Source organism: Doryrhamphus excisus, chromosome 20 (assembly GCF_030265055.1).
Source record: "Doryrhamphus excisus isolate RoL2022-K1 chromosome 20, RoL_Dexc_1.0, whole genome shotgun sequence".
NCBI lineage: Eukaryota > Metazoa > Chordata > Actinopteri > Syngnathiformes > Syngnathidae > Doryrhamphus > Doryrhamphus excisus.
Genome location: NC_080485.1, coordinates 5,611,585 through 5,635,941, shown reverse-complemented (window position 1 = coordinate 5,635,941; position 24,357 = coordinate 5,611,585). Strand labels below are relative to the sequence as shown.

General features: G+C 40.1%; 1 protein-coding gene across 2 annotated transcripts in view; it reads right to left on the bottom strand.

Moving 5' to 3' along the window:
* Positions 1 to 24,357, bottom strand: part of plpp4 (phospholipid phosphatase 4) — a 52,439-nt gene that overhangs the window by 5,759 nt on the left and 22,323 nt on the right. For both annotated transcript variants that reach the window (XM_058058032.1, XM_058058033.1), the window contains exons 2-6: positions 23,373 to 23,481; positions 16,069 to 16,159; positions 11,693 to 11,756; positions 10,558 to 10,682; positions 283 to 453 (exon numbers count right to left, since the gene is read on the bottom strand). In XM_058058032.1, coding sequence (XP_057914015.1) covers positions 283 to 453; positions 10,558 to 10,682; positions 11,693 to 11,756; positions 16,069 to 16,159; positions 23,373 to 23,481 — 560 coding nt within the window. The remainder of the gene's footprint in view (positions 1 to 282; positions 454 to 10,557; positions 10,683 to 11,692; positions 11,757 to 16,068; positions 16,160 to 23,372; positions 23,482 to 24,357) is intronic.

Genomic DNA, 24,357 nt, shown 5'->3' with positions numbered 1-24,357 from the left:
TGAATATATTTAACAGATTCCACTCCGATGGCTGACAGCATTTCTGAGATGCATACAACGCCTCTTTGTTTATTGGTGTCATGGATATACCAATGAACTCCTCTGCAGTAAACCTGATTCTGATTGTGTTCCACAGAAGTACAAATCCAGGCCTTGCTTTGTTTTTTAAAGCACAGCCTCGTCACCAGTACACCCCTGGAATTTTGAAGCAGGGTTGTTTACAATCTGAACACAAGCTAATAAAGGACAGTTGCATCACAGTGTTGGAGCCTTCACGCTGACCTTGCCAGTGGTGCTTGTAGTCGCAGGTCCTGGACAAGGCAATCATCATTGCGCTGTAGAGGGGCAGCACCGTGGCACAGAGACGCCAGCTCCGACCTCGACCCTGACAGGTAAAGCACTGCAGCTTCCCCGCCAGGTAGAAGGAAGTGAAACCAAGCCCAGAAAATGCAACTAATGAAGAGAAGACAAAGAAAAGGGTCAAGGCGGCACCCGACTTCAGGTTGTGTGGAAGAATAAAGCTGAAATGAAGCACAGCCATGCTATAAATATAAAGAATGATCCGGATGTTTACACAGTGCTCAACAGGTGACAGGGAAAAATCAATATATCCAATATAGTCTGTGTGACAATACTACATAAATCAATTTGACAAGTATTTGGGAGAAGTGGAAGAAGACCATCTACAGATCTGAGCATGTGCTCAACAAATGTATTTACAGACAAGATGTGTTGGTGTTACAATTCATGTATCGTATCATATCATATCATATCATTCATGTATATAACCTATAATAACATGTATCTGCTTGAGATCCAAATTAACTAATGTTAGCTGAGCTCATTAGCATGGAATGAATAGATACCCCAAAGTGTGTGTTCCCAGTTAGCCTGACTGAAATAATTTACTGAATAATAATTTAATAATTTAGATCTTGGGCAACACACCTTGAAAACACTTGTGTGTGTCTGGCATTGTTGAAAAATATTAAAATGTGAGACACACAATAATGAACCACCATTCTGTGCGGGTAACAACAAATGAGGGGTAATAGGCAACACAAAGTGCCTGCAAGGCATGCTGGGTATTCCAGGGACCCTCCACACTACAATATAGTGAGATATTAGACATTTGATGGACAAAAATCTAGAGCAGTCAGTGCCAGTCAACATGTAATTATCAGAATATGTAATCATTGTTTCAGTGGACAAAACTGTCAACTTTAATAAACATTAACTATAAAATGACAATTGTCGCTTTAATTGATTATGATGATAGTTGGAAACATAAAATATCAGGGGCTCTCAACATAAAGTTGAGGTTCCAACATATTTATAGCTCTCCAGAACTAATCATTTTTCTTAATGTTATCCTCATCACCTCTATATCATTCGTTATCTTTTATTAAATCACCTCGTCTGGTTTTGTGTGTTTTGTATGGAGGCAGCACAACTACTATTTCAAAACATGGGATGAAACCACAAAACATGCAAAGAGGGTAATTGTTTGTTTTTACAAATTGCATATGGTCCCATTATTCCAACAGCTGCTTCAACCAAACAGACGAAAAGTGGAAAACAGATGAAAGTGGGGAAACAAGCAGCGTGCTGACAAAAACAAACATAAAAAAGCAAACAACCCCCCAAAAATGCTGTAATATCACCTCTGTGGAATTTTGCATTGGACAAATAGAATATGTTTGACGAAGATTCATTTGAATAGGAAGCGGACAAACAGCCCATTCCTGAAGTGGATTGGGCAGTACAATAGCTTGGTGTTGATGGTAGTGCAGCTATCGGGAGGGGAAAAAAATACAAGAATAAACACAAGGAGCTGGTAGCCACGTATATAGCAGAGGAAAAATATAACTAAAAATCACTGCACTGTGCTAAGCAGGAATAAACTTAAAAAGAACAAAAAGCGCTGCTGAAAACCAAGCAAAGTAACAACAAAAAGATCGCTGCTGGAAGTAGCCCAACAGGGCGGACAAAGGTACTCAAACACAAATAGCATGGTTGACCAGAGAGCTAAGCTAACACGAGGAACACAAAGCAGGGAAGATCGTGTGGAACGGATAACAATCTGGCAACCGGTGAATGGAATGGAAGGGTTTTAATAGTCCAGATGAGGTTGCCTGCAGATGCGTGATGAGCTCCTCCCCACCAGCGGAAGTGTACTGCAACACATGACAGGAAGATGGCAGCAAAGCAGCACCACAGCCCGTGACAGCGATTCCATTTTTAAATCCACTTCTAAAATCCACTACTTTTTACAATTATTAGAGCCCTCTAGACATGAAATAACACCCCTATAGTCACCTTTACACTTCTATTATTCTTTGTTTAAATACATTACTCAACTGTAATGCACAGGCTGGGGGATCACTGCAAGAATACAGGACATAGCCGCTGCTAGAAACATAGGATGCTAACTGGTTAGCCTCCAATTTATTTATGCTAAATAGAGTGGGGCAGAAGGACAAGGTAAGAAGCCAAAAAACGTACCACTTTCACGAAGGCGGTCGCATCTTTCCCCTCTCCTCCATTATCCCTTATCTTCCCTGCTTTGCTTGCTTCTTATGTCTTGTTTAGTCTTGTCTTATACTTTTTCAAGAGCCTCTCTCTGCACTGCTCTCCAAAAACCTAAATCATGGAAGGGATCAACTGGTCTCTCCACGCAATTGACACAATCTTCTCGACGAGAAGCTCAAGTTCGGGGGAACCTGCCTGCCCTGATGGAACGTACACCGCCGGGTACGTGATGGACGATTGGGGGAAGTGGAAGGTCATGTTCCTGGCGATTCTTTCCGTGAAGGACATCGAAGACGTCTACCTATTCAGAACCATGATAAGAGGTTGTTGCTGATTGGATTGGGAACTATCCTGGTGTATCACAGAATTCATATGATGAAGGCAGCGGATCGAGTTGGCCCACAGCTGCCCATCGTGAATGATTTGGTGGGCAAAGCCATTCCCACTCTGACTGTGACTGCCAATCCAACAAGGATGCCATCTTGGTAAAGATTTCGGCTTTGCAGTTGGATCAATTGGGAGACCAGAATGGACAATAGGGTGCTCTGGTCCATTGGAATGTGACTTCCTGAACTAACCCAAACAATATTCTTAATCTGGAATAATGAATCTTAATCCAACGCCTTAATATCCTTCCCCCGGGGTAATAATTGGCTACAAGTAGCCCGTCTGGCTGCTGGTCACATCGGTTACCATTTTCCCTTCATGGCGCTGGTCTTGTGTCTATATGTGTGAACAATGTTTTTACTTGTATGCCAATTTGTATGCCAAGGTTTTTTTTAACAGTCCCACACTGTGCTCCTTCATTTAAGAGTCTCGTTTGGAGTTGTTGTTTTTTTCCCCTCCCCTCTCCTAGTGTTGTCCCCCTTCTTCCCCCCCTTCATCGCCCAATCATCCCGTCCTGTCAACCCTTGTCTCACTGCATAGTATGTTGTATATGTATGGACGGATGATTGCACTATTTTGCTTGTACTTCTGTGTAAGTGACAAGAGTAAAGGCTCGTACTAGAAGGAGTCTTTTCACTATGTCATATCCGACATGCTATGGCTGACTCCACGCAGTGTGAAGGTATCTCAGCATTGTTACATTCAATGTTTCTCGACATGAAATAACAACCCTAATGCCACCTTTAACCTCATATTACTTAATATAACACATAATAAAAAGACATAAATAGGACTTGTGCTCAGTCTGCTATAAAAGTGTTTCAGACATGTGCAGGACAGGAAGTGACGCTGGGACGTTCAGAGTTGAGTTTCAGCTTGCCATGGATTACGGCCGCAACGATAGCCCGTGTAATTATGAAGATTATTGTGCCTGCTTTGAGATAATTTGAACCTGCAATAAAAGGCTATTGTTCCAGCAATCAGTTGTGTATCCCACTGAGCATTACAGTACCATTACTGACACCTAGTGACCAGTGTTGACTACTACATACGTATTATGACACTAGGCAAACCTCATACGTTTCACCTCATGTTATGAGACTTAAACCAGATATGCTCCACTTCTCTGCAACACTGCAGTCAGCATTGTGCGTTATGTTAATATAGATGCCAACTGAATCATTTTAAACAGGCTTAGCTTGGATTGTTTATTTTTTGGTTTTGCAACAATATGCATGTATGTATGCATCAAGGAGCTAAAATGATTTTCACATTTTGAGATGAAGCTAATTTGCAATTCTGGCCCAGATTAGAATCAACCAAATATAATTTTTGCAGCCCATAATATCGAGTTTAAATATGAATGCAAAGTTGTGCAGAGTACAAGGAAACATCACATGAGCGAGAATGTCCTTGCAAAGGGAAACATTTCTCACTGTAAAAAACAAAATCACATTTGCTAACACCCAGATGGCCAATTAACTCCAATTTCAAGTGAGATCAGGATTATAGGAGGAGATGAGGGACACTCTAAAGAAGGCTTACAATTGTTATATTTATTATCATGAACAAATATTGTACCATGTGGGAAATCATTACTTGATCCCCTGCTGATTCTGTATATTTACGCCCTAACAAAGAAGCCAGGTATGTCAGCATGAAGCACACCAATTATTCCTCTCTCTTCAGCAAGAAACTTAGTAAGATCATTAGAAACCACCGACCACCAAATTTGAGCTTCCTGGCACCAGCTTGGCTCCTCATTTTTGGAGGCAGAGAAATGCTGACTGTAAACCCAAGAACCCCACATCCCCACTGAAAAACATGGAAGTGGATTCTGCTTTGGGGCTGATTCTCTGATAAGGGTAAAGGAAGACTTCACCGCATGAAGGAAACAATGAAGTACATAAACTTTCAAATCTTGGAAGATGGTCTCAGCCAGAACACTGAAGATGGGTTATGGAGAGGTCTTCCATTATGGCACTGACCTTTAGCATACGGCCAAGTTAACAAAGGCTCAAAACAAGTGCTGAGCCACAGTCTGCCAACCTTACTCCCATAAAAGTCCACGGAGTGAGCGCAAAACTTTTAGTTCCTAAGCGATAGCCTCAAAAACTTTCTGGACTTTGACCTTCAGAAGAATTTGTATAGAGGAGCGGATCAAAATGTGTTTTTTTTATACCGGCTGTTGCTGGCTATTGTTCTCAGTTTGAGTAACATCCCTTGAACAAGCTTATCTATCATTGGAAGTAGTAAATGTAGTAATGTATGATTGGTGGTGATATCGGACCAGATTAATGTCCGTATACATGAGATCGTTTACTCAAGATTGCAATATCGGTATTTTATCGAAAGTGAAAAATTGATGATAAGTAAAGAGAGCAACAAGAGCACACGTGTTTGCCTCACTTTAACCAGTGGTTCTCTACTATTTTCTGTCATGCCCCCCCACAGGGGACAAAAATGTTCTCACATTATAGGTGTGGAATGATCCCGATATTAAACAAACTTGATGTAATATACGTAAAAGGTTTTCCCTATTGAAATGGTTCAGTGGACCAATTTGTTGCCAATCAGGGTTTTTTTATTGGTAGAATAGAAAAATCCTCAAGTGTGAACTTGACTTTAGTCAGCATCTGGGGGATTACACTGAGAAAAAAATTATATTTGTGGGGAGAGTCACTGTGTGTCTTCTACTGGTAAGATGAATATAATTAGCTAATTCATTCTGAGGAGAAAGGTTACACAAGGAGTCCTGGAGGTGTATCTTATTACCACAGAAGACTGTTCCTCAGGAGGCAGAAGCACACATACAGGAAAAGGACACGGAAGGACACAGTGGTGACAAAATATGACAGGAGTGAATCTACTTCATGCATTTTAGAAGCCTTGAGAGGTAAATCCTGTGGGACAGTCACACTGATTCCTAATGAGGAAGATGAGTGCAGCCTGATCGTTTTCGTGTCTTCAAACGTGTTGTTTAAAAGTGAAGAGGCTGCATGTCTTTGCACGTTTGATTGCTGCAAACACCACAGAATGGAGGTGATGAAGTGACAAACTTCAAATGTTTGCATTTTGCAAAACAAGACAATAATAACCCAAGCTACAGTGTATTGTTGGGATGCAACCACGTGACCTTAGTGGCAGTCCGCGTCAATTCCGTCACATATTGAATATGACTCAGCAGGTTGTATAACGGTACATGTTGTTGAAAATTTTGTAAGTGTGCATGGTGTGTTGCATGAAGACATGAACTAGTTGAAAACAAGGCACTCAAAGGCAATTCGCCATAACAATAATTCGTCTAACTTTATGTGTTGTGACACCAACTGAGCTTGCATGAATGCATTCTTGTATGTGTCCATCGTTTCACTGTGCTGTTTTTCCAAGGAGGTATTAATTAATTTGATAATTAATTTGGTGTAAACAACACATTTGCGACCCTTAATTGCTTCCCAGTAGCCTGCACTTGACATGAGCGGTCCATGTATGCTACTTCATGTACGTATGGCTCTGGCCATTGTCATTTTGTAAAAGTATCTCTCACAAACGAGATCATGGTGACCCGTAAAATAGCCAGTAGTACATTTAAACATTTACACTGATGTCTGTGATCCGTATTGATATCGGCTGTTATCACTCATGGATTATCGTATCGGTATCGGCAGCATAAAATCCTGATCGGAATATCCCAAATGTGTAGTATTCTGGTTACTAGGCATCAGTAATGACAAAAAACATGAATGAGACAGGACATTTGATGCCATTACCTACGACATGAAAAAGCAATATCCTCCCTTTGCGTGTGGAAGTGGTAGGTTTTTAGCTTCTTACTTTGTCCTTCTTTTCCACTCCATTTAAAACCCTTTCTTCAATTTAGAATAAACAAATTGGTGGCTAACTAGTTAGCTTGGTAGCAACCTACCTGTATGTTTATGCTAAGTCCCTGCGGTGAACTCGTTAGCTTTCACATTACAGTTGACAAACAAAGATTAATAAGAGTATAAATGTCATTATATGGCATTATTTCACGTCTACGGGGCTCTAAAGGTAAAAATGTAGTCCTTATCTTGGTTGGATCTGGAACCAATTAACTCAACACTAAACTAAATTTTATGAGGTGTGTTGTATTGTGTTTTTAGGCGGTCCTCAGTCAACTGATGACTTCTGTTCCTACGATGTTAGTAAAGCTTTTTTCAAGGTGCCTCCGAAATGCCTCTTCAGATTTTGTGTTGCTAAAATTGATTTAGACATTACGACAATAAGGTAAAATTAATTAGTTTAAGAGAGACCATTGTTCCCTAATTTTGCATTACACCATCATGCAGAATATTAGAGCACATATTTCTGTCTCTGAGGTCTCCACCCATTTATGAACGAATCATTAAAAACCAGTGCAGCTAAATGCAATAAGAAATGATGGCTTTAATTACATATAGTAGTTACCAACAAACACGTGAGGTGTCCTACTACATTTGTTTTGGTGCATTTCTGATTAGCAAACATGATTAAAGTTAAATCATCATTTTAACCCACACAGGGATGTCAAATCTGTCAGACGTTATTTGTCATCCACATTCCACTTTAGATCAGCCATGCTTGTCACTTGTCCTGCCCAATGCCACATTTGTCTCACTAAAGGCTCCATAACTCATGCAAAATTCAACAATCAGAGTTGTGGGACGTAGACACACAAATTGGATTCCCACGTCTCTCCAGACAAGCTGGCATATGGGCACTCCCCAAGTTCCCATCTTGCGCTTCTCACAACAACATTTTTACTCACAGTGAAACAACATAAGGCCATTAGTGCTGCACAGGAGATGAATGCAATCTGCACACAGGGCTGCAATGTGCTATCCCCCTCTGTGTCATCTCTTTTGGGACATGGCCAACACTTCAAAGCATGTCTTTCTGAAAGCAGATGAGAAGCCGATTCAATGCTAAACAAAAGCATTGACTAAAAATCGAGTCTTGGACTCGAAAAATGTTGTGAAATCGGGTTGACTCTTCCTTTAGCTGCAGTGGGCCACTTTTGACCTGCAGCTCGTTTTTTATTGGCCCACTGCATATTCTAACAATAAAGAGTATTAATTAATAATATATGTAATCAGGGTTTCATGTGGTAGACTCCGATACCGATTGGTTAGCGCACAGACCACACAGCTAGGAGACCTGGGTTCGATTCCCCTCTCAGGCATCTCTGTGTGGAGTTTGCATGTTCTCCCTGTGCATGCGTGGGTTTTCTCCGGGTACTCCGGTTTCCTCCCACATTCCAAAAACATGCTAGGTTAATTGGTGACTCCAAATTGTCCATAGGTATGAATGTGAGTGTGAATGGTTGTTTGTCTATATGTGCCCTGTGATTGGCTGGCGACCAGCCCAGGGTGTACCCCGCCTCTCGCCCAAAGACAGCTGGGATAGGCTCCAGCATACCCGTGACCCTCGCGAGAATAAACAGTCGAAAATGAATGAACGAATGAATGAATGCATGAGTGCTGTTAGCCAGGACCATAATGGGGCAGATTGTTGTTTTTTTTGTCTTTTGCCTTTGTGTGAAATATTTTTTTTACTATTTGACATAAACATGAATATAATATTAGTATCTAATATATTAGTTTATGTTTTGGAGAATACATGGGACATATTTCATTCCCATTTCCATGTAGCCTGGAGCATATTCAGAGTGAGTTAAAGGAACAAAAACCTACTTTTTGTCTTCACTGTTTCTGTTTCCAGAATCCTGCAGCACGTATGTGTCTCAGCTGGTCATAGTTAATGTACATGTTACAGGAGAAGTGTAATCCTGTGTAAAAAAATATCCTAAAACAACATCAGTGTGGTTTAAAGGAACAAAAAGACATTTTTTTTTTCATTTCCCAGGGACCCACTCACTTTGGTATCTGTTATGAGTTGAAAATGTCATGTATACCTTGGACTGATCACCAGTCAATCATGCATGCAAATTCCAAAGCGAAAGTTTGGACGGCCAAGTCCTCACATACTCACTCGGCAACTGTATTTCCACCCCATAACAACGGGAGTACCGCATTACATTAAGACAATGTGAAGGACATACATATACATAACATATACATAACATTGCTGACATTGATCTCACAATATACTGCATCCTCTAAACTCTTTTATGTATGAGTTATAGCAGTTTATTAATGCTTAAGCAAGCAAACACACATAAAAATGTATTCACAAGCCACTTGAAAAGAGGTTCTTGTAAATTCCTTTGGAATTTCATAAGGCATCTAATTAGAATTAGTGGAAGATCCATAGATATATTAGTCTGAACCAAAATGATTTTCTCATAGAAGTTTTAGTACTTTTATACAAGGCTTGCTTGTAAAAAATGCATCTTTACACCTGGAAACGGTAATAATCATTTTAAGAGAGGCAAACCAAACAAATATTCAGCACTTATGGGGCATGGGTCATTGCAGTCTTTTTAATTCTAAATGACAGTTAAAAGGGTAAGTGTATGTAAAAGGCACGCTTGATGTGCTACATGCTGTACATGCTGAGTTTGATTAACACCACTAAATTCTGTATGGCCAACAGCAAAGATTCCTGGCCTGCAAATCATTTAACATTAATCATTTGGACAACAGGAAAACACTTTAATTATTTAACACCCCAGTGAGGTAAAAAGAGCTCGAGTCTACTGTTGGAGAACATGACTGTATAACAATGTTCATTCACAACCACACGGAAATATCCAGAACACTGGGGTCTAACTTGGTAATGGTAATGGTTTTATTTCATTTGAACATGCATCAGATTACAATTGAGTGCATCCCATAATCAGTTCACAGTTCCACATAGGAAGAAGCAAGGCTTATTAAATCCTACCCCTCCATCTGGTACTTTTACAATCAGTAACTGTTACATTTGTTCACTTCCTGCTTTCCTAATATAGTTCAAGTTTTTTTTGTTGGTTTTTTATTTTATTTTTGTCACGTACCAAAGTAGGAGGTGATATGAGCATCCAATGACATAATGGGTACCATAGTAAGTGTCAATATAGTGATATGTATAGCACATCATGACTGGTTCAAGACTCTTCATCCTTGTATTTAGCAAACATCAACTGCTTGTATTGTTTCTTGAATTGGCTCATCGTTGTGCATTGTTTGAGGTCCTTACTCAATCCATTCCATAGTTTGATTCCACATACTGAAATGCTATGGCTTTTTAACGTAGTCCTAGCATATAAGTGTTTCAAATGTAGTTCTTCCCTGAGATCATATTTCTCCTCTCTTGTAGAGAAGTATTGGATTACATTTTTAGATAATTGGTTATTTTTAGCCTTATGCATTATTTTAGCTGTTTGAAGATGAACTATATCAGCAAGTTTAAGTATTTGTGATTTTAGAAATAAGGAGTTAGTATGTTCTCTGTAGGCGGCATTATGAATTATCCTTACTGACCTTTTTTGCAGTACATTTAGCGAGTGAAGATTGCTTTTATAGTTATTACTCCGTATTTCCACACAATAAGTAAGATATGGTAGAAACAGAGAGCAATAAAGAGTGTGGAGTGACTTCTTGGATAACTTGGGAAGTTAATTGAGCATTTGATGTATCGCATGTTAGCCAAGATGGAAGTAACATTGCTGCTACTCACAAGAGGAATGACTGCTGGGAAAACTCTTGCGTCCCTCTGATACCAGATGCGGCTCTCCGGTGCACAGCATCTTTGCATTCACTTGGCCATCTGGGAAACATCGCTGGAAGTAGTCGGGCCTGGGTCTGAGAATCAAACATAAATGGAAAGATTTGGAGAGGTAAATCCTAGACTGTCCAAAACAATCTTTCACATTCTCATCTATAGACAGTTTAGCCTCCGAGTAACCAAGCACGCATGTTTTTGGACTATGGGAGAAAAGTCACACAAGCATGGGGAGAACATGCATGTCCACCACACATATAAGTCTCAGCCTGAATTAAACCCAGAACCTCCTGGCTGTGAGACACAAATGCAAACCGCATTTCACCGTGTTCAATTACTTAAGGAATTATGTGCTAATTACATAGCTGACATAAATATTACCATCCTACCTACAAAACCCATGATTTAAATGCTAAATTGATTAGTGTTTGCCTGATCCAGACCATGCCGTGGTGGGCTGTACCACTTGGTGGAAACCTGGCTTTGCCAGCAGAACACACATTTCCGACATCAGTAGTCAGAGACAAATATTTTTTTTTTGGCAGTTGGTGCACATGGACACTCATTTTTTAAGGGCGACGTTCACACTGCAGGTCGATTACCATTCCGTATCTGATTATAATTTGGTTAAACTTTTTCTTGTCATCAAAAAAAATCTTTTAAAAAGGTGTAAGTGAAGTGGTCCACCCACACACTCCTAGGAGTGTGTTGACAAAACCGCTATTGACAAAATTCTTACTGTCTTTTTTCTTAGTTTCCCAGGCATAATCATTTCTTTAAGAAAATATTGACTCCCTTTGCACAAAATTCTGAAATTGCCAGAAACTAATGGCAATGGCCATTTTGCACATCTCTGTGTGGAGTTTGCATGTTTTCCCCTGTGCATGCGTGGGTTTTCTCCGGGTACTCCGGTTTCCTCCCACATTCCAAAAACATGCTAGGTTAATTGGTGACTCCAAATTGTCCATAGGTATGAATGTGAGTGTGAATGGTTGTTTGTTTATATGTGCCCTGTGATTGGCTGGCCAGTCCAGGGTGCACCCCACCTCTGGCCCAAAGACAGCTGGTGTAGGCTCCAGCATTCACCTACCTGCCGACAATCAACTTGATGGTGTTTGTGAAGACTCCATTCAGGGCGAGAGCCAGTGATACAGCTGAAGGAAGGAAAATTGAAAATACAGTCAAACACAAATTGTCTTTTAAACAAACACAAATTACAGTGGAGCATTAGTGGACACTAACTGGGGTCCAATGGGGCCTATAGGGCAGTTACACAAAATAACCCGCACAAAAAGCCTTCAAGATCTTTCAGAATCTATACCTACCCAGCTGTATTTCCTTGGATTTGTGCGTCCCGAAAAAACGGTCTGTTGCTGTTTTAATTTATTTCACCCATGGCCCGCCTCCAGCCGTATAGGATTGATAATTAATTAATAAAGTCTTTGGAGAGCTAATTCAAAAGTGTTTAGGAGGTACTGGCACCTCTGAGCGACTGGCTCGAGACCCCTGTATGAAGTCAAAATGTAGGGACCGCTGGTGCTCCTCCAACCTCGTCCGCCTTAGGAGGAGCACTCATTGTCATACACACTTTGTCAGAAGCACCACTGGTGCCGTGGCGCTCAGGAGAACCAGGATGTGTGGCCGCTGCCTTCAACCTCACCTGCCCAAGGAGGAGCACTAATTGTCGTACACACTTTGTAAGAGTGTGCACCGCTGGTGCCGTGGAGCTCGGAAGCCGGATGTTACAAACTACAGACAATCTTGGCACAACATCGGTAGTGGAATGTGGTCATTACACGTTTTTGCAGGACTATCGTGTTCTAGACAGTGATCACTGTGGTTCTCGCCACCTCCGTGGATGTACCGCATCGGATATTTCATATTCATGTAAAAAAAAACAGTCTTGTGTGAAATACCGTTGACAGAAAACATTTAGTGTTCAGATATTTGGCTTTATGGAACAGATTAATTGGATTTACATTGTTTAGCGCCCGAGTCGTGCCTTCTGGAACGAATCGATGATGCTAAGCAAGATTCCACTGTATCATTTACTAAAGAGTGTTCCACTCTTTTTAATATAATAGATTAATATACTTTTTTTTTATTTGTTAAAAGAGATTCAAACAGCCACGGTAACATACACATTTTTCTCAGCAGCCATACAATATTGCGGCGACATAGTTTACAAGCTGTGTGAAAGCCACTAAATCTTTAGCTGTAGTCTTGCCAAAAAGACAAGAGCAATCCAACCAATTGTCCTTCATCAATGGAGGACTGACAGTTTAGAAGCCATTGATGTCATTTATCATCATTTGAGCACCCAGGAACAAATTACCAACACATCTAAGACCCTACATGAGTTTGTTCTGTCGTAAATTAGGCATAGTCTTGTTCTTTATCGTTTTCGAGTCATTTCCCTTCCTGCCTTTTGGGCCCCACTGCCTCCGACCTCATCCATCTCTCTTGACAATTCCGGTGCTTATATAACAGCAATGTTTACACTTTTTTAATTTGCAAATGCAAAGGACATTGTTTTCCTTTTAAATTTAAATGTTATTTCAACAATAGATTTCATCCTTGTTATTGTCATGGTGACACAACATTCAGGAGAAAATGACTACCCTACACTCCCGCTATAAAATCTCCCAAAACGGCTTGTATGGTTTTCATTAATTGGCTTGGTGGCATACGTTTCTGAGCTGTGGTTCATTTGAGGTTGGTTATAGTGGCTATTGTCCACAACTGTGTTCATTAAAAATAAAACACTAATAAGCCTTATGAAAGCGTGCATCCTCTGTGGTTTCTAATTGCCAGAAAATAATTCAAACCTATTGCTCACTTTATATGGTTGCATCTGCTCAAGTGGGAACTTCACACTCTTCTGCCTGTGAAGTAATTACAGCTCCTTTTGTAATGAGTAATATGATGACATATCGTGTTGCACTGTAACTGGACATCGACTTAATTAGCTATCAAGCCAACCTCAGGAGATAATCATTAGTCAGAGGGCTAGACCTCACTGATTAATCCCACCAGTCTGCAGGCAAAGTGAATTCCTCCCATGTTGCCAGACATGAAATAAAACATCTTTCTGTGCTGGCAAGAGGAGCTCTGTGTAAATGTTTCTGAGCAATTCCATTATTTGGACAAACTGCACAAACGAGACGTGATGTGCCTGTTGGGTCTTGAAACTGCAAATTTGAGGACATCAGATATCTCATACGGAGATTGTGTCATACGGAGCTCAGTTTGCTAATTGCCATTGCAAAATGAATGTCGGTGTATCCAAAAGCTGACAGAGGCAGCAGCTCTGTTCTGGTCTACTTTTTACTACTTCATCTTCGCTTCAATAAAGTATTTTTTATGGCACTGTAGATTAGTTGGCACGGCTCACTAAAGGCACAGCATCCTTGAAAATGGTCTAATTCAAACTATATTGCCTTTTTTCCACACACACATGAGGCAATGGTGATATTAATCATGGTTATAGAGGGAAAAAAACCCAAAATGTTACAATTCTACAGTTTCATTTGTCGAGCATGTTGTTGGCACATCTGCCAGCGTCTCTCTTTCTCATGGTGCTTTGGGTTTGTCTGGGTAAAACCCACAGTGCAGAAACATGCAAGTTAGGTTACTGCAGTAGTACTCGGTTATTTTCTGTCTGACAGAAATGCCCCCGCCCTCACTTCACCGCCTCCCCGATTTGAAATACGATTCAGAAACTGATAATATCTATTTGTTCATCTGTACCGTACAGACAGAACTCCAAACTGAAACCAGTGAAATGCAACAAAATGAAAAGCAGTGAAGCATAAGTGTATTCATGTGTCAAATTACATACGTACATGTTGGCGGTTCTGCACTGATACTGAAAGTCCTCTCTGTCTCTCATGCCCCCCACAACAGTTCATCACGGCCATCCCAAGGGGGCTCACCCCACTATTTGAGAAGCATTACGCTAAAGAAAGACTCTAAAGTGTCCATAGGTGTGAATGTGAGTGTTTGTTTGTTGTTTGTTGTCGTTGACTTCCAAATGCTTTTTAAAAGCCTGACTGATGACACATTATCTGTATTTGTTTTGCAGTGATGATTAAATAATTCTTACTTAAAAAAAGATGACTTTTAAATAAATGACACGCCATCACCAAAGTGAAATAAACATTAGTAGGAATGTTGTGACGGCCACTGTGAGGGAGGATTTATGAACAATAAAAAATTAATGATCAATTTATTCATTTATTTCAGGGGTGTCGAGGGCCACATACTAAAAAATGAAAAGACGCATGGGCCACTTTGGAGATATGGAGACATGGAGATACCGGATGGATAAGTTATATACATTTCGATAAAAAAATTGTAAAACAAGCTAGTATGGAGATGGGCTAGCCAACAAACTTGCTGAAGCCTGACGTCTTTCCAACATTACTTGGTCGTGTCCAAGAGTCAGAAGAGGTAGTTGTAAGTAACAATTTACGAGTGTCCTAACTGTGTTTATTTTGTGTAAGTCATGGAGCAAAAGCACTTGTCTGTGTAGCATTATAGAGTGTGCATCTCATGAGTGGGGTGCATTTTAAACACTTGTAGTCCCATAAAAACCGTGTAATAACCCCATTACACGTTACCAATGTTGTAGCTACTTACCATTCACAGACGTCTTGGAGTAACCTCTTTTCTTGAGAAACTTGGGACTGTTCAGTCTCTACTTCTGGATTGGATTTGAGATCCAACACATATGGATGGCTGTATGTTGAAAGCCGATATTTTAAAAAGATAAATTGCTGTTTATTATCAACTCCTATACCATTTATCAACTCTTATAAAGTTGGGTTTGGCAGCTATCCGGAATTCCTCCTGAGTGTTTGGGAGTGTAACCAACCACAGTGGAGTGGGCGTGCCTGCAGGCAGAACGTGGGTGGAATAAATTAAAACGAATTGTTTTCGTGGGACGCACGAAATCCAAGGAATACAGCTGGAATAGGTGCAGATTCTGGAAGATCTACAGCGCGTTCTGTGCTGGTTATTGTGTGTGGCTGTTCTACAGGAGTCCACACCTGATGCTCTTTTATAACTTAATTCTGACCCGAACGCATCAACAGCAGTCCAATTCCAACACCTTATACTGTATGTATACTGTATATACAAGATACTGTAAGTGTGATTTTTTTTGCAGGTTGAGTACTTTGCTATTATTTAGTGATTCTTTGGTGAAAATAACTCCTCGCTGTGCTGTTTCAGCTTTTGGCAACGGTTCCGTAATCATCACATTGCTTCAATGGATAGCTATTAAATGTTTTTCGCTCTCTGATAATGCGCCCAAGTCTCCAAAAGCCCTTTGGTTTCAGTAAACAAAGAAAAAAATGCCCATAAAGCTGGTTAAGAATTGCTTTCTCAAAAGCAGCACATTAGAGATTCAGTAATTAAAAAGTAATTCCGTAAAAAGTAGAAAAAGTAATTAGCGCCACCTACCTAAACATGCCTCTTTAATTTCAGTCTTGTCAGTCCTCTGAATTATCTTCACAACAAAAATCACAGCCAGTGGTGTAAGGAAGGAGATTGCCTGTGAGGAAATCAAGACAAACAGTTATTACAAGAGTGGAGTGTCGCAGTCTTATATATTCTCTAAGCTCTTATTTGCTTGTTGCTGATGACTAACATGAAATCTGCCACAGGAAATGACCCCCTTGTATACTGTACATTATCCGGATTTCATTCCCAAGAGAGCCGCCAAATAACCCTCTCATTGCTCAAAGCGTATCGGGCTTCCTTAGCCCCTTGGTAACTGGGAGATTGTTGTAGTGGACTGTGTGTCGTACCAAAACATGCTGTATGATAATTTGATTTATTATAATTTGATAATCCCATCCTTCCTGTCTACACCTTTGTCCTTTGTAGGGCCTGGCAAGGCTGGAGGAAGGTGGACTCCAATGTTTTATTCTTGTGAGAGCTTCTTTTACATCTTTGTTACATTTCTTTTCATAGTTTATTTCAACCCAAACAAACTGAATATCCTCGTTTTACCAGAACATTAAAAAAATCAGATTTTGTATTTCAGAATGTCTTTCTTTCTAGTGTTCTCATAATATTAACTGAAAACCTGAAGGAAAAGCAGGCATGAGGGCATGCCTCATGTGGTCAATAGGGGTGGGGGGGGGGGGGGGGGTCACCGTGTTGGTGACCCATACATTATCTGTATCATGACATGGATGATGGATTATGTAGTCATGAAGACTTTGAGTGGGAGTGTGGTTCCTAGCTCAAGGGCACCTCAACAGCGCTGACAAGCATCTCTCCAGCAACCAACTTCAATTGGTATGCATTCCATCCAGAGTTTTTGAAGTTGTGATTCTCCAGCTACTGACTGCTGCTGCTGTATGACCTTGAACAACACCGGCCTCAAGCACCTACGTGGTTTAATATTTCATATAGGATAATGATGGCTCTGTTGGTTTTTACAAGGTTATTAAGATTCCATTGTAAGGAGGAACAAAATTACAACACATGTCTTTGTTCTTGAGTATAATTCAATTACAACCGAACTCTTTGCTGAACTTTTTGCTTTGCTGCAGGTGTCGAGTTTGATTGTTCCCCCCGTCCTTAAATGGGTTTGGTCCAGTTTTCATTTTGCTTTCATTTCAATGCAAACCTACCAAACATGTACAAATTTATAGGATGCTTGTATGCGCTCCATATTCTTGATTTTCCATGTTTCAGTTTCAAGTTCAGTCTGTACAGTACAGATAAATGAATAAATATGATCAGTTTCTCTCATATTTAGTATTCCCTTGGGGGGGGGCATGGCAGTAAATAACTGAGAAGCACTGCTGTAAGGCATTCAAAGAAGTATTTGACATTCATATACCGTAATATTCTACACTAGTCACTAGGTGTCAGTATTTCACTGTCTTTTATTGCAAGTTGTAATTATCTCACAACAGGGAGTGTATTCCGTAACAAATATCCCTAATAAAAACACGAGCTACTTTTGTGGCTCAAACTCAACTCTGAACCCTGCCACATCACTTCCTGTCCATCCCTCACTCAGCTCCTCTAACACCACAACAGTCTAATTTCATTCATTTCCGCTTTTTCCTCACGAGGGTCGCGGGGGTGCTGGAGCCTATCCCAGCTGTCTTCGGGCGTAAGGCGGGGTACACCCTGGACTGGTCGCCAGCCAATCACAGGGCACATATAGACAAACAACCATTCACACTCACATTCATACCTATGGACAATTTGGAGTCGCCAATTAACCTAGCATGTTTTTGGAATGTGGGAGGAAACCGGAGCACCCGGAGAAAACCCACGCATGCACGGGGAGAACATGCAAACTCCACACAGAGATGCCCGAGGGTGGAATTGAACCCTGGTCTCCTAGCTGTGAGGTCTGTGCGCTAACCCCTAGACCACCGTGCCGCACAGTCTAATTTATGTCTTATTATTTCACGCTTATTTACAATTATGATGTCTACTATATTGGGCAATATGAGTGTAAAGGTGACCATAGGGGTGTTATTTCATGTCTAGAGTGCTCTAATAATGTTAAACAAACACATTGGACACAAAATGGATGCATGGATGGATAATTCCACATTGTGGAAATTCACTTATCATGGCCGGGTCTGAAACCAATTAATATGAACATGAAGAGATTACTGTTATTTATTTGCACTTGAAATTGTTTTCAGTATGTAAAACCTTCACTGTAAAAGCATAAAAAACATGTTTTGTGTAAACATTTGTGGCTTTCTGGATTGGATTAATTGGATTTACATTACATGGGAAACATTGATTAGCATTTAGCTAATTTGGTTAGCATATATCTCAATTCAACAAAAAAATGACACTGGAGAGCCAAGAGTTTTACGATTAATTTGGATCAATGGTTTGGAAGGATACCTGTAAAAAATATTTCGTTTTTACACCTACTGACAATAATAATGTGTTGATAGCGACTTTTGGCTTATTTAGTATTTCACAATAATAATGCGCTGGTAGCGACTTTTGGCGCATTTAGTATTTCACTTAGAGAAGCTGCTGAAGGACACTCAGAGAGACTAGGGTCTATTGGAAATAAAGTAGTGGGTGCTGGATTTCTGTTGCCATGGAAACAAGTTTAAGTACCTAGCAACATGTTAAAGGTTGATGTCCTACTCACCTACTCTATGATGGTATGGTCTTGTAATATTTTTACGTATTATAAAATGAGCAATGTTTATTCACAATGTATAGGAATAGTCGGTATGAATATTTGCTCAGCACTCTTATCTTGAGATTTTGCCACTGACAGTTTCAATTTTTGTATGGTATTCCGATAATTATACCAGTTCATTATGGTTTTTTTTTCTGCAAGAAGCAAAACAAATGTGTTTTTTAATTAAAGCAGCAAAATTAATTGCTAATTTAGTCAGACCCCAGCCATCAATGTGACCTTTTGAGATGGGAGCAATTAAAGTAAATAACAGCAATATTTCTGCCAGTTTCATAATGACTCAATCAATGAGCTACCATCCAGACCATATTGCAATCTCATATAGTCCTTTCTAAAAGTGATTGACTTGGTGTTTTCAATTATTGTATTTTGGGTGTGCACTTTTGTCTTCTTCTCAGTTTGGACCACTAAGGAAATATAAAAATTCCAACTTTTCAAAATAAATGGTACAGTCATTCCTCACCACACACCATTACATTCATTCATTTTCTACATGAGGGTCGCGGGGGTGCTGGAGCCTATCCCAGCTGTCTTCGGGCGAGAGGCGAGTACACCCCGGACTGGTGGCCAGCCAATCACAGGGCACATATAGACAAACAACCATTCACACTCACATTCATACCTATGGACAATTTGGAGTCACCAATTAACCTAGCATGTTTTTGGAATGTGGGAGGAAACCGGAGTACCCGGATAAAACCCACGCATGCGCGGGGAGAACATGCAAACTCAGGTCTCCTAGCTGTGAGGCCTGCGTGCTAACCATGTGGACGCCGTGCACCTCCTATGGCCGATCACAGTTACACATTTAGAATGAATGACTAAAATAGTGACTAAATGCACTAAAATACAAATATGACAAAAGACTTGAAAGACACGTTGATATGTACAATCCTACAGTAATTACAGTACAGTACAGTACAGTACAGCGTCAGTAATATTACATTAGTGACCATTAGAAAGTCACACATTTGCTATGTGTTTATGGAAGTAAATATTGCCTCAATTTGTGCAACGGGTGTCAACGAGAACAAAGAGGGCAAGACTTTTGGCTATATGGACACTTTTAAAAAATTATTTTTAGACAAGAACACAATTGCCTACTTTCGTGAGTACCTTCATCCAAAGTTTTCGTAACGCAGCAAAAGACGGCTTTTTAATGACACGTAGGACCGGTTCATCCGACTTCTGATGTCAACATACAAATTAGGCCAAATTGCATTTGAAAAAATCTGAATTCTACTGTTCAACCTAATATAATAAGAAATATATACACATCACATATGAGCAACAAATATCAAAATTTATCTGCACTTTGTATATCATAATCTTCTTATCTTATCTACTATTATGTTTACCATATTGGGAACCACTTAACCGTGATAAACTAGGGATGACCGTACGATATCTTAGTCTATAAAATGTAAAATATGTTGGAACACAATCCCAAGCAACACAGACTTCAATTGTAATTCAGTGTTTGCACCAGTGCTTCCATTTCCAAGCTAAGCTGCCCATCCATTCATCTGTCATATACTGTACCCATGCAGACAGGCTTTGTACATCGTTTCTCTGACTGAGAAAACCAACCAACCAGAACAACGGAAATCGATGCCCTTCAAATATTGTCTCACTTCTTGTCTCAATGAATCTTCTTTTTTATTTAGTTTTGTCTTCTACAACCGTAACTTCTTCATTACTTATTGATTTGTGAATGTCTATATGCTTCATTAATAATTATTTAACAGCTATCTACGAACTGTTACCTCGACTACGATACATTACGAAGGGATCACTTAAGAAAACTAACTGTTGTTTGGCGGTCAAAAGAGGTGTATCCCGTTATGTGCATTGTTAGTACCCACATGTTTTTTTTTTACTTGTTTTTCTCTCTTCAGAATGCATAGGAAAGACTCACACGAGGATTGTGGACGATGGGGAGATTTCCCTCCCAAAATTCAGCTTTTCTTAAAGGGGTAGGCGTAAGACGAAGGGATAGAAAATAAGGGGTGGAAGTGGGATTCAGCCATAAAGTCTCCCGCTAACAGTAAAACTACTGAACCTGGCAGTGCTTGGAGTATAAAGTGACTGACACTTACCACCCACCATCTCCTACTGCTGCTGTCGCTGCACATTGTGAGATGATTGATGTGTATGAATGATGGAGTGTTCCCGCTTGTCAAACCACTGGGCTCAATAAGCACCGGGTCATTATGTGAATACTAAGTCATTTAACATACTCATTGATTCATGTCTTGAACAGCCATAACAAATTAAGTCATGCTAATTTATCACCACCAAACAATTTTTCATACGTCTGGCCCGACTTTAAAAGTCGCTTATTTAGTTAAAATGCAGGGACACCACTGAAGTTGAACACTCCTAAGGCCACAACATTTACAATTTCATCAAAAGCTTATTGTATAAATGTCAATCTAGAGACCAAAAAAATGGATATCCTCTCAAGAGGCAATAGTATAAAAATTTAATTAGGATATCCACTTGTCCCTCACTACATCGACCGCTGACTCTGTGTTTAAAATAATAAATGATCACAGTTTTCAGCTTGACTATGGCCTATTATTAATACAATTATATTGAAAGATAAGCCATATGTGGTATTCTGGTCTCAAGGTGTCAGTCATGTTACATTTTCTTACACTAGATGACTTTGTATTGGACATGGAGTCAGCCATGGATGCAAAAGTTAAACTCCCATTCCATGTGGAAGTGGTTCCTTTTTGGCTTACTTTGTCTTTCTTCCCCACTCAGTTTCAAAAACTTTCTTAAAGGGGAACTGCACTTTTTTGGGAATTTTGCCCATCATCCATAATCCTTATGTGAAACACGAACACATATTTCGTTACCTTCTGTGTATTATAACATGAGAAAACATGTTAATATGAGCTAGCTAACAATGCACATGATTGGGAAATTTTGACTATGAGGATTAAAAAGAAAAATTGTCGGACAAAGTAAGCCAAAAAGAAACCACTTCCACATGGAATGTGAGTTGAACCTTTTTCACAATATCGCAGGTCCTTTCTTCCTGCAGCTGTCAGGCTGTACAACCAGCACTGCTCCCAATAGACTTCTACACCACTATGTACATCTGTGTAATACTTGCTTTTATAGTCAGTATAGTTACTCCAGACCCCATTCACTGTGCAATATCTGATCAACCTCCATGTGCAATATTAAGGGCTTCAAATGCAATATACTAAGTTCTAGTATGTGAAGTATTTCCACAATGCCTCATATTAACTCACTAGCAAGATCTCATAGTGTATTGACTGGTCATATATCTCATCTCGTTTCATATTATCTACATACTGTATTATATATACCTCTGGGAAAAACTGTTGATTTTGTTAATACTTGGGTTGTTTATATTGTTTATTTTTCTATATTGTGTATTTTGTACTGCTTATCTGACTCTGTACTCTTGCTGCTGTGCAATACAAATTTCCCCACTGAGGGACGAATAAAGGCATATCTTAATCTTAATCTCTTCACAAAATTAAAGCTAAATTACCTAATAGAGTGCATTGCAAATAATGTGTGTCATATCAAACAACATATAAACTGTCAGCCAGTTCAGTTTTTTCTAATTGAAATAACAGTACAAAGTCAATGTGTGTGATTCTGACTAGGAGGTACAAGCTCCAGATGCCCCTACTGCTTCCCAGTGTTCATGCTGGTTTTCTCTAAAACTAATCTCCGCTGTCAGTTCACACCCTTCCATTCCCACTTGCCCTACAGGCTTCCATCATTCGTGTTTCATTACTAGCCTCCTTCATCCCCAAGCTCACATGTTTCTGTTCCCCAAGCTACAGTTCTCTACACCATAATTCCTCAAATAATGGCCAGGGTCTTTTTTTCTTCCTCAAGAGCAGATGGTGCAGGCCCTGCTGAGCATGTATTAGAGACGAGCCTTCATTCTTTCAGGTGGAGGTAAGTTGCTCATATAATCCCATTCCTTTCCCATTAAAATTTCAAGGGTACTTGGGACATAGTAGAGTGACGTTTTCCATGGCAACATTATTGTCTGAATGTATGAATGAGTTGCATCTTGGAAAAATAGAACTGGGTTATTGAATCCAAACACACACTCGAGCTTCATTGTTGTCATAATACACCACAATAATCCTTTATTGGCGCATCCTTTATTCATGCAGTGTACGCCTTCCAAAAATCATAGCTGATGTGCACAATACTGAAAGTCACCTAAATCTGCAAAATGGAGTATTCCACAGGTTATTTGCTGAGTTTGAATGATACTAGTTAGAAAGTCATCACAGCCTTTGATCACCATTACCCTGCTCACATTGAAAGGCTAATCGGCACTATTTTCTAACACCCCTCGAATATTTATCATCTCAAACCAACGCTCATCCAAATCACAGTACTAATCATCCTAAATGGGGGTTTTGGCCACTTCACAAATGAGACGGAATTAAACGGAGAAAGTGGTTCAGATAGATGGAAATAATGAGCAGTTATATGGAGGCTATCAAGTCAGTAATCAGAGGGAATGTATAATTATACAGAAGGTACTTACGAACATGACCCTCTTGGGAATATGATCGGACTCAACCAGTGGATTCTTGTACAGCCAAAGCTCCTCAGGTTGAATGACTCTTTCAAAGGGCTCCAGAAATTCAGTAAATCTGCAACACATGATACATTTTACATCATTTTATAGAAGGAATACAGTCGTCAACTTAACTCTCATTTAGCGGGGATGGGCGGATACGGGTGCAGGGTTGAAGTGCGTTACACATAGTGTGACAGTTGTGAAGGTACACACGCGGTCATGGAGGCTAAAAAGAAGTACTGGTTCTTGGACAAGGACAAGAACAAGCTGGAACTTCACCACGGATCACCTTCACTATAACACCCCGCTGATTCACACTCCTGCTGACCAGGAACAAATTAGCAGGCTCTCCTCGAGGCCACCCATTGATGTGTCACAGTTGACCTTGTTCTCTGTCATCTCCGCAAAGGTTTTACGTCACCTTACTCTAAAATAAGTCAGTAGCTTGCTCTCTTTGACAATTGGTGGTTAAAGTATTTGTGTTAGAGGCATAGTGAGATTCAAACACTGATTCAAAATACTGAAGCCACATCATTACATAATAACAAGAGCACAGATGCAACAGCAGAGACACCAAACTACAACATCTGGGAAATCATCTGGGCATCTCTGTGTGGAGTTTGCATGTTCTCCCCGTGCGTGGGTGGGTTTTGTGCAGGTAAAAATCCAAAAACATGCTAGGTTAATTGGTGACTCCAAATTGTCCATAGGTATGAATGGTTGTTGAGTGTGAATGGTTGTTTGCCAGTATGTGCCCTGTGATATCCGCCACCCGAGTGAGGATAAGCGGGATAGAAAATGGATGGATGAATGAATCAACAGTTTTGAAATTTACATTTGGACCAACAATTAATTCTACAGCTTAAAGAAATTCTGCATCATTGAAGGGAACATGGCTGCACGGCGGACGAGCGGTTAGCGCGCAGACCTCACAGCTAGGAGACCAGGG